We start from the raw sequence: 12,206 nt of genomic DNA, 5'->3' as shown, positions 1-12,206 counted from the left end.
GGCTGTGGGATTGCATATATGTAGCTACGATGTCCCACAGTTGCCCAAAGTTTTCTTGAGGAAACTTCGGGCGACTGCAAGACATTGCAGCGACGCATATGCTATCCCACCGGTGGGATGGCACTGCAGGGAGATTAGTCGCTGGCGACAACAAAGATTTGTTGCGGGGTGACTAATCTCCCCATGTACCGCTGCCCTAGAGAAGCACCAGGGAAACTGGAGGTCAGAGGTGAATAAAGGGAAGGGCAATACTTTATTGCTGTAAGATGCCATAGACCAGGGATGTTAAACTCAATCACATAAGGGGGCCAAAATCCAAAAGCAGGTTGAATTATTTATTAAGATACTTAGTAAGACTTAGTAGTCTTCGTTACTATGTGAGGGAAAATGGAAATTGATCATGCTGGACGATCAGACGCACTCACCAAGGGCCACCTTAAGGGCTCTGGCACACAATGTAAGTTGCCGGTGGGATGGCACGCGCTGTGCAGGCGATTTCGGCAAATTGCCGAAGTTGCCTCGCGAGGCATTTTCGGCGATTTGCTGAAATCGCGCCGCCGCGTGTGCCATCCCACCGGCAACTTACATTGTCGCCGGTGGGATGGCAACTGATGGCAACGCGGGGAGATTAGTCGCCCGTGAACAGGGAGATTTGTAGCGGGCGACTAATCTCCCCATGTGCAAGAGCCCTAAACCTTGACATATGTGCCATAGACAGTCATTATTTAGTGGCCTGGTGGGGGGCTGTTTGGGCCTCTGTGTACTTAAAATTCCAGGGCCTATTTTGAATACTAGTCCAGGCCTGCAGGCAACTTATTGTAGCAAGAAGGAACATTATCTTATAATTGGCTGTAATCTTTACAAGTAGTATTTACAGCACACAACTACAAAGGTTCTGTTTCAAAGGCTTTTTCCCTTTTAAACGATTATTTATAGTCCTAAAGTGGGAAAATGATCAGAGGATACCAGTTTCTGGAGTTAAGAGTTCAATTTATAGACCAAAGAACTGCTGTAAACCTAGCTTATATGTGCTTGTTCCTTATTGGTAAAAATTAGCAATAAGCATTGCCTTTGGACATATTTATGTTTAATAAGCAGTCTTTGACTTAAACTTTGTATTATTTTTTCTGCCCTGTAATAAGGACACCTTTTAAGACTGAGGAAGTGGCAAATGCAAAACAGCACATCAGAGGATGCTGGAGGGCTGCCAGCACACAGAATGGAGTAGGTTGTAGTCCTAGACACGGCAGCTTGCAAAAAGCCCTATGAAACTGGGAGAGCATTTCCTGGCCTTGGCTGTAATTTGAACTTGGATCACATCTCTGAAATCTGTTTAAAGTATTCTGGCCAGATGATGTAAAGTGATTAACTCATGGTCTGCTGTTTGTATCCAGACTAATTAAAGAGGCCCGCACAGCTCAAGACTCTAACATGTGCCAGAATTCTGGGTCAAGGGGTAATTGTCATTCCAGTATTGTTCATTGTTACAAACTGCTCTTAAAGGAAAACTAAAATAAAAAAAAAAATAAATAAAAAAAATCATTTTAGGACAGAAATCAATTAGTGGAAATCAATTTCAGCATGAGTGGTTATTTACTTCTAGTGACTGATTTATATGGATTGGAAATAAAAGTCAAGATATTTGTTTGTTATTGTTTTTACCCTTTTCCCTTGCAAACAAAAACCCTGTGGATTCAAGGAGCAATGGCCTTGGCTTGCACAATCTGTGGAAAGGATTGCAACAGTCATACTGCAGGATAAAGAAAGGCCTGTGCTGCATGCTGTTTTATGGAAAATCTAGCATTTTTCCATGGATTGCATGCCTTGTAAAGCCCATCACCTTACTACCCCCATTGCAATGCGTAGCTTTTAAACAGCAAGGCAGAACAACTCTTTGATCATGTTGCAGGAATTTATCACAACTGCCCCAACCCTGTCTCAACTTGTGCATCCTACTTACTCTTGGTGCAGGAGCTTGTTCCCAATTTATAGAGCTAGAATGTGCTCTAGGACCACATTGGATAACTAAAGGTGACATACATGCTACCATTACAATCTTTCCCATGACCATTGGTTGTAGGAAAGATTTTTCAACCACTATACTAATATTAATAGCGGAATTGTCAGATATGCAGGTAAAAACAAAGGAATTATTTACCCCTATCTGATGATTTAGCATTAATGGTACAATGTTCAATCCTGCCTGATAGACCAAGGGACCGATATCCAAGGCTTTTATTGATGTTGGTCGCCTTTTCTGCCACCATTGCATGGAACGTCACTTCATACAATAATATTGGTGCGTTTATGGCCGCCCATAGACACTACAAAGGATGGGGTTTGGGCAGAGTAAGGAATGGTGCAATTAAAAATCAACAAATATCATTTATTTTGTATTGTGCTAGCAAGTTACACAGAGCTTTATAATAATTAAATATTAAAAGGGGCTTACAACCTAGAATTCATTAGAGAGTATTATTGTACTTAAATTCTCTGTAAAGCACTGCAGAAATGTGTTTGTGCTATAAAAATAACAGGAAATAAAATATTTTTGGGTTTAAAGGTTTCTTATATAAAGTGTAGAAGAGGTTGCTCTGAGGTACATGTGAAAAATCGGGGAAACCCTGTTACTCCCTGTTTACATTTTGTTTTAAAAAGGATAGCTTTACTTTGATGGTTTGTGCTGTAAGTATAATATGGCTGGAAACGCTGTATTTTATTTGCTGAACTTACTGTACCAGCCTAGAATTTCATCAGCCCTTGAATAGTACTAATCTATGCCGTTAAAATTGGGCTCAGGAGCTTCCCCATCTTTGATCCTATTGGGCCATCTCTTAAGTGTCGGTGATACTGCACATTCGCAGTGTATTCTGGGCAGCTATTAAGAAATTGTGTATTGGTTATCAGAAATCATGAATAATGTACCCGAATGAGCCCAAATGCTGTGCTTGCTTACATCTCTGAAAGGAGAAAGCTCATCTTGGTTTTTTATGTTTTTTTTTTCCCTTTAGCGATGTTATGTATTAAAATAATTTACCAGCAGACACAGTGCATTGCAGATTTATTCAATTGTATTGTTAATATTGGAATGGTTCCTTCTGCTTTTCATTAGGCCCCAGATGCTGGAGTTGAGTTAGTTTCTGTTTAATCTTGCCTTGCAATGTTCAGCCTCATTTTCTAGCTCTCCATTACTCAGCACCCTATGAAACCTGTATAAATAAGTGTAAAACAATATATAATTCATTACGGTTTTATTACCAGTGCCTGTTAATATAAGGACTCCTAGTGTATAAATATTTACCTAATCTTTCATTTTCCTGTTCATTTATAAAACAGATTTGCTTGCCTGGGAATCTCCAGTTATATTTCTGTTAAAATCTTGTACTGGAACAGATCTTAAAAACATGTGTAACCTCAGCTGGTGCTACACAATGGAGTTAGTGCAAGCCAGAGGGTTATATTATATGAGGGAGACCTGTGCATAAGTCCTCATGGTCCCATGATCATTGCACTTGAACAAGATACAGTGCGGGGGTTTGTAATTATGTGAAAATGTGTTCTTTATACTGTACTTTTATAATATTCTTTATACTTTTTATAATATTCAGGTTTTAATGTAACAATATGGTTTAAAGCAGATACCTAAGCCTGGCCCCCTGCTCTCCTGCTGATCTGGCTGACTACTTTGAATGTAACAGTAGTTGACTGTCCTCAGCCTGCCTTCAGTCTGCATTCTCACAATCCCACAATTCCCTGCACACATGACATCAATAAGAAAAAGGAACATCACTGTGCAATGCATTGTGGGTTATGCAGTTCCTGCATGCTGTCTGCAAGCTGTGGAGAAATTGTTACAATTTGTAACATCAATGTTTTACTCCCTCCTCCCCTGCCAGGATTTCAAATGATGCAGAAATAGAACTATTTTGCAGCTGGATTTCACTATATAGAAATTGTATTTATTCATACTTTTTAAAGGTAGAGTTTACAGTGATAGGTGTATTATGGGCCTCTGTATTGCATGGGACAAATTTTGGCTCGGAAGCCAGAGTTCCCCTTTAAGAAATGAATATACAATTTTGGACATTTATAAAGTACGATAGAAAAAATTTGGATTAAATCCAGTAATTTCTGATATGCGTTAATAGTGCAAAAATTGTGCATTGTGGTTGTACGAAAATATTGTGGTACGAAATGTTTGTATCCGAACGATCGAACGGCGCGAAAAACTCTTGACTTTGATCCTTCAGTGCATGATTTTAGAAGCCTCCCATAGGACTCAATGGCACTCTGCACCTCCAACCTCCAAATGGGATTTTGTCGCACAAATTGTTGCAAAGTACGAAAAAGTCACGGAAATTAACGAAAAAATCACAGAAAATACACACAGTTCTAAAACTTAGAAAAAATACTGCAAATACTGCAAAAATACTACTTTTTTGTACTTGCACCCAATCGTACATTGATAAATGGGCCCCTTAGTCCTGCATCACGTTCTGTGCACACATATATTGAAAAGCTTGTATTCCAGTTTGTGTTAAAGGGGACAAAATTCTGAAAAGTGATCTTTTTAACTTTTTTTTTGGCTTTATATAGATGTTTTTAAATTATTTACATTCCTGGGACTGAAATAGCAGCTCTTCTAGACAGCTGCTGTGCCTGTAGGAGGATTCTCCTCAGAGAAGCTGTGCTGCATGTCTATTTGTCTGCCTCCTATCTTTTTACTTCTGTGCTTAAGTTGGAGGGACAGATCTGCTTTTCCTCTGCCCGATGCAGCTCTGTAACCTATCCAGCCACTTTGTATTGAGTCATGTTGGCTATCTGGCCTTGACCTACAACTTTTCACATAAAAACAATTTGGGTTCAGATTGCTGCCATGACTTGATATAAAGTACCAAAGTTTCTGTTCTTTACTGTTGGGTTTATGCCATCTTAAACAAACCTTTGTGTGGGCTTCTAAGCTGCATGGTAAACAATATGTTCCAGTTGTCAAGTTCTAGAACATGCTTTTGAATTAACTACTGAAACGTAGATTATATGTTGCTGGCATTCTGTCCACTTCTTTGCCATTGTAGAATCTGTGTTGACAAGGAAAGGGTTAAATCAGGGCTGACTGGCTTTAGCTCCACTGACATTGATAGAATTCTTGGTACGGCATAATTGTTTTAAATATGAACGTGCCTGGGGAATATGGTTCAGTGAATCAGTTTGGTGAGTAGGTTGAAATGAGTGCAGAGGTGTATAGGGGGCTGTTCCTTGGGAACAATCTTGTTGCTTAGTGATCAGGTTCTGATCTGATTCTCTGGGCAGGGTGAGTAAAAAGGTGGATTTTCAGTTTTTGTGTAAGCTTAAGTTCCAAAATACAGTGAAGCAAAAGAAGGGGTGGAGGATATTATTTTGGCTTAACTTATACAATTGTAATACTTTTATGTAAATAGAAATTGGGGTGTGAATTCAGCTTGCATAAAATGTAATGGTCGAAAATAGAACTGCCTTTTATTAGAAAGCCAATACAATACTTTCCTCTGTATAAAATGAGAGTCACCAGCAAGCTTTGTACCAGAGATGGCTTGTCCTCTGGAGGAATTGGGGATGACTTTTTATATTTTCTACACAATTTCAGTTTCCACTCGGAGGAGAAAAATGCACAGTGGACAAAGGGTGGGAATATTTTGTTCTTTGTATTATATTCATGTGACTGATAAGAGGAACCTCTGCAAGGAATTATTTGCTCAGCAAAATGCCACATTTGCAGAACTGCCCTTGTGTAGTCCTTCTCTTCATAACTGTTCCATGCTGAGATTTGCAGTCTAAACAAAACCAAATCAAAATTGGTTTTCCACTGAAATAGTGTAAAACTAACCACTCCCTGGGGATACAGCTTACCAGCCTGTGGAATGTATGTTATTGCACTTACCCGCAGTGCAATACATTCTGGGCTTTTCTTAAACTTGCAGTGCTACCGCTGCTCCATAGGTAAAACAATATTTTTAGCTGGGAGTTTTCATTCTTAAATTGAATATATCATCTGTTACCTGATTTTATAACCTCCAGACTCTAAATAGGAATATGAGTTGTCAGAGCAAGGACTACATCAGTAAGCCAATCTGCCGGGAAAATCAAACCTGCCCAATTTCAGCCAAATAAAGGTTGGATAGGCCCATCAGAGAGCCCCATACATGGGCAGATAACATACTAAGACGATCTGAAGGGCCTTGATTCGGCAACTTGAATCTGCCCGTATATGGCCACCTTGAGAGTTCTCGTAGGTCAGTGCTGTACAACTTTATTATTAATGTAGTGGACAATTATCTTTAATTCCCACATATCGTTGGTTGCATCCTGTTAAATTGGTAATGTCATAAAGGTTTTTGGGAAGAAATACGCCCCTTTCTTTCACAGCTAAAACACTAATCCATGCCCTTATCCTTTCCCGCTTAGATTACTGCAATCTCCTACTAACCGGCCTCCCGGACTCCCACCTCTCTCCCCTGCAATCAATTTTAAACTCTGCTGCCAGGATCCTCCTGCTCTCTCCTAAGAGGGTACCTGTTCAGCCTCAATTAAACTCTCTTGCATGGTTGCCTGTTAAGCAAAGGATAGCTTACAAAATCCTTATACTAACATTCAAAGCCCTTCACTCCTCTGCTCCTCACTACATTACTTCACTGGTCTCCTTGCACGTTCCTGGTCGTCTCCTCCGCTCCTCTCAGAGCCTCCGTCTTTTTACACCATCCACACCCACTGCGCTCTCTCGTCTTAAACCTTAAATCTCGCTGCTCCTTACCTCTGGAACTCTATCCCTGAATCCCTCCGTAGGGAAAACTCACCCACTCTCTTTAAGAAAAAGCTCAGCTGTTACCTTCTGGAGCACTAAGACATTATCTTGCCTAGTCCTGCACTTAAGGGCAAATGCCCATACCTGATGCACTCTTACCTTCCAATTTGTGCCTGTATGTTACCCAACCACTTAGACTGTAAGCTCTACGGGGCAGGGACCTCCTTCCTACTGTGTCTCATACCACATGGCACTTATATATATATATTTATTGTATTTATTTATTATATCACTTGTCCTCCCTGTGTGTAATTTGTATTCTGTACGATTGTACAGCGCTGCGTACCCTTGTGGCGCTTTATAAATAAAGTTATACATACATACAAAACAAAAAGCAGATAAAAAAAAAAATCTCTGATAGCCATGTTCTCCAGATGGATGGCCCTGTGTAATAGTTTTGGACTTTTGGGGAGCCACAGAAGCAGAGGTTTTCAAACTGTTTTCGTTGAAGTTCCCCTTAGACTGAAAAGCTTTTGTTAAAGCTCATACACTGACCAAGGCATTTATATAGAAGCCTTTTTCCTCCTTTTCCTGTTGGGTGGCCCTATATAGGCTGATAAAAATGGACAGTTTTGCCCATTCAGAATGGGCAGCTAGCCTGAGATCTGTTCGTCTGGCTTCCTCGCCAAGTAAGCAGTCAGCTATACTTTCCCTTCCTCTTGTTAATTTTGCTACCTCTTTCTATCTTGCTCCAAAGTTCTCTTTTTGCTCTCCACATGCATGTGCCCTTTTTCTTGTGCTTGTCTCTACTAATCACCTTTCAGTTCTACCCTATTTTTCCTTTTTTCTGCTTGCTTCATTTATATCTTTTTAAAACTTTTTTCATCCTTTTCTAACTTCACCTTTGCATTTGTTTTTAAAATGTTCTAACTGTGCAGTAGAGGTAAAATGGGGGTACATAATAATGACTGTGTGCCTACATCTTAATAGCTTTGAGATGGACACCTTTCTTGTTAGGGTAAGAAGTGCTAAGAGGAACCGAAGAGCCCTTCTCAAATGCAAGACATGCACCGAGAACCTTCCTAAACAGAAGGTATTCACATGCCATATGCTGCACACATAACATGGCCTTAAAACCAAAGATGAGAAGCTTTAAAGAATTATAGATGGAGACGTGCAAATGACTCCTTACTGTCTATTTGGCTCTATAAACGCTGGTTTAATAGCACAGAGACAGCCTAATAGTTCAGAGCCATATATCCAAACTTGCAGACAGCCTGTTTCTATCTCCTTAGATATTGGAACATGGCTTTGGAGGGGGTAGGCCTGGGAAAGCAGTAACGCACAAAAACCATATTGGTTTGAGCAAGAAGAGCTGAAAGACTTGGCACATCCTAAGGGGTAAAACGTTGTACTATCCCCATATTGGTGCTGCATTTTCATGCACAATCTGTCCCACAATTGACTTCTGCCCCAAATACTTTAATGCTATAGTTTGCTTCGAATCCACTTTTTGCTGCTTATTAAACCGATGTTAAATCAGCTGAGCACAAACTTAAATTATCTTTCTTTTCTGTGGGTTGCTTGGCATTTTAAGTAGCTGCCAGCAATAGTTGTGTAGTTTGTACTGTGTTTGCACCCTGGGCCAATCCTTTAAGGAGTTGTATACGTGGTAATGCGCAAGTTATGTGTAACTTTAATTACAGTGAATGGCAGGGGCAGAGATGTGATCGGCGTGTGACTCACTGCTTTTGGCATGGGTTAATCTTTTCGTGTTACAGTGTATTGGTACGTAGGTGTTTTACAGCACTGCCTACAGAAAGCATCAGAGGTGCTATCATGCTTGCCTTAAGTAAATGGAGAGTTTAGAGCTATAATCTATTCCACCCACTTTGTTCAAAACCCCCACTCCATGTATTCCCATTAACACTTCATATACTTAGCAGTTGGTGGGTTTAAAAAATTATGGCAGATACCCCAGATCTGCTTCTGTTTTACCTCAGATAGAAAGTAATGTGTGCATGTACAGATACGTGGAAGGTGCCTTTATTGTTTTTGTTGAATCTCAAGAACACAGGGCTCATTTACATTCATAAATGCAGTGGGCAACTTGCAACCGCCCCCCGTTGTAAGTTGCGTATAAATCCACTTTCAGTAGTTCCGCACTTCCCTATAGTTGTACTTAGCGCCGACCAGTCATGTCCTGACCAGGAGTAGCACCAAGGTACCCTCACCGCCCCGATTCAACAAGTGCAACACACTTGCGAATAAAGAATCGAGTGCAAATGTCATTCACACACCGAACCATGGGACTGATGCCAGACAGACTGCTAAAATATTCAGCACAACTGTGTTTGATTTGTGACAAAGCACACACACAATTGCATCAGATTTAGTGCCTGCATTGGGCCCACAATGATTCATGAATTCTGGGAGTAACCTGTGCATTGTGGGAAAAACATGGGGATTGTGTCTAAAATTGCATTTTGCTTCCTGTGTCTGGGTATGTTGATGAACTCTCATATCTCTAATGTTCACAAATTTGTTGTGATGTTTAAATAAAGTGTAGCATCATGACTTGGCCAAGTCAAGCAGAATAGCAGATCTTAGCCATGTACAGAAATATGCATATATAAAGAAATATTTGTTTCCTGTAAATGTTGTCTACTCCTTTTTTCTGCAAGGGGCCCACCAGTATAAGATAAACTCAGTGCAAGTAACTGTTTATTACCCTTAAAAACCAGCTTACTGTTTTCAGATAATATGTTTTACTTCCTGCCTAATAATGATGACCACTCATCCAGCTTCTTCCATATGGCCTGGCTCCATTATGGCCAGCAGGAGTCTCCATGGGATTGTGCAGATGATAAGACATGTATTGGCTTTATGTATTAGCAGCACCCTATTCAGTGGTTTAAGGTTCTTCCATTCTTCCACTTGTATGTTCTTTCTGGGGCCAAGCAGATTAGGAAATGCTGTGAGCAGTTTGTTTACCAGAATATGTATCCAAATTAGCCAGTGTTCTGCCTAGGAAACTGACATGCATCCTTCCTATCCTTAGAGCTATCAATGTCACTTTAATAAATAGTTAGGATGTGTAGTGATGTCTATATGGGTGCCGGTGTACAGCTGACAAATCTATGCTTCCAGCATCACCTAATATGTAAACACTGCTGCTCACCGGTGAAGTGATTCTTACAAGCAGTTGTTTTATAGCAATCTCACATGTATTTATACATATAGGAGCATATTTATTATTGTGTGTAAGCCAACATCACAGGTGATGTTTCCCATAGCAACCTATTAAGAATTAGAATTGAACATTCACCTACAAGTTAGAAAATAAAAAGATCTGATTGGTTGCTATGGGCAGCATCACAGTTGATGTTGGTTTACGCATTATAATAAATACGTCCCATGTTTTCTTGGATTATCGATTGTCAGAAATTTGTTGCACTGCTTTGTATGCAAACAATACTGGAAATCTTGGTCTCAATATAGCACACCTTATCTCTTCTAGTCCTTGATGCTCCTGGGTTGTGTCGCACTCGCCTGCCTGGCTCTTGACTTACTGTTCCTGCTCTTCTACTCCTTCTGGTTCTGCTGCCGTCACCGGAAAACAGAAGAGAACACAAATGCGGATTGCTGCTGTACCGCTTGGTGTGTCATCATTGCTACTCTAGTCTGCAGGTAAGTGATGCATAAACTGATAGCCTGCGTAGATGTAATATGGGTATATGTATAGCTAAAATATGAAGTCCAGACCCTTGTATTACATTGGTACAAGAATGTGCAGCAAGAGAATAGGCCTGAATAGAAACATAAACCCTGTTGTGTGCTCCAGTGGTGACAGGTGAAGGACATTTTGGCCAGCTCAGCAATCAAAACAATATGTTTGCCACAGCCCTTATAATTGTGGTGTGTGTCAGATGGTATTGAGAGATTATCTAGACTGCTCTATCACCCATTGGTTAGTGAATAGAATAGTTTTGTTTTTTTTTTTCAAGCAAGAATATAAAGTTGGTCTGCATAACCAACACCCAAATGTACATTTAGTTTGTGATTCTAAAATTTGTGATTTTTCCCCCCCCCCCCATTAATTATGCAACAAAACTAAGACAAATTTGAAAGTAAAAATACGCCATCTAAAAGCTGTCAAGGTCATGTAAAGTCAGTGGCAGTTCTCCTTTCTCAGTTGTCTAATCTTCCTTTGCTTTGTGCTTTTTTGGGCTCTTTCATTGTGCGAAAAAACAAAATATGTCTGTTTTTTCAGTTTTTTTTCTCCTTTCTCTTCTTTCATTCTTTGCTTTTTTTATAGGCTGTTTTATTAAATCAGTTGGTATTTTTAGTTTTAGGGCTGTGACAGAAGGGGAGATTAGTCGCCACGCAACAAATTCCCCTTGTAGTGAGCGACTAATCTCCCCGAAATGCCATCCCACCGGCTAGAATGTAAATCGTTGGTGGGATGGCAAACGTGGCGCCGCGATATGCCGAAGTCGCGGAAGTTTCCTCTCAAAGCAACTTCTGCGACTTTAGCAAATCGCGTCTCTGCGTATGTCATCCCACTGCCGATTTACATTCTAGCTGGTGGGATGGCTTTTCGGAGAGATTAGTCGCCCACCGACTAATCTCCCCGTGTGTCACAGCCCTTAGGGCAAACTAGTTTATTTGTGGTTTCAAAAACTTCTATACCCACTAAAATAAAAATGTTGTTAAATTGGCTTCCCTGTGTTGTCTTTGGAGAATGCTTCCACAGAGGCAAACGAATATGACTACTGCCATAACTGTGTACTCCATGTGCCATCTTGTCATTAGCCTAGCTCATTAATATTGTCCCTGGCATCTGCATGACCGAGCACAGTAAACTACAAAATGGAAACAAATGATTCCCACTTTGACTGTTAAATCTTTTTTTTTTTTTTTGTGCAGCAACCTCCTGTGCTTTTCCATTTCTTTGCTGATTCTGTCACTCAAAGGAAAAATGCAGTTCTCCATCTCTTTAAAAGTTGCATTTTTTATTTTGGCCTGATGATGTGTAGATATTAGTCTATTCGTGTAGCTGCATGGTGGGCCAATATTTATAATACGACTCAAGGAATCTAGATAACCACTTCCTGCCTATGTAGTTAGTTGTAAAGTGTATTTTTAATGTGTATATTTTAAATTTAACTTGATGAAAGCCATTTTTTTTACATTCCTAAGTGTCCACCTTTTTGTGATTGGGCTCTGATAAGCGTCAGTCTCCTATAATAATGCACTGCATGCAGTAGAGTAATGTCAAACTCCAGCAACAGCTGGTTTTCCCTACCTTGGCAGTCATGTAAAACCAGCAGTGGTCAAAAAGCCCCTATCTACTTGTCACTTCTAATAATATAAAAAAAAAATGCACCACGGCTGATGCACTTAGAGAAGTGACAAGCAAAGGTCT

General features: G+C 40.1%; 1 protein-coding gene across 2 annotated transcripts in view; it reads left to right on the top strand.

The window, feature by feature from the left end:
* Window positions 1–12,206, top strand: part of ttyh3 (tweety family member 3) — an 86,151-nt gene that overhangs the window by 25,202 nt on the left and 48,743 nt on the right. For both annotated transcript variants that reach the window (XM_012970081.3, NM_001126777.1), the window contains 1 exon segment: window positions 10,299–10,468. In XM_012970081.3, the coding sequence (XP_012825535.1) occupies window positions 10,299–10,468 (170 nt within the window).

Source organism: Xenopus tropicalis, chromosome 9 (assembly GCF_000004195.4).
Source record: "Xenopus tropicalis strain Nigerian chromosome 9, UCB_Xtro_10.0, whole genome shotgun sequence".
In the NCBI taxonomy this organism is placed as follows: domain Eukaryota; kingdom Metazoa; phylum Chordata; class Amphibia; order Anura; family Pipidae; genus Xenopus; species Xenopus tropicalis.
This window is presented reverse-complemented; position numbering and strand designations above follow the sequence as displayed.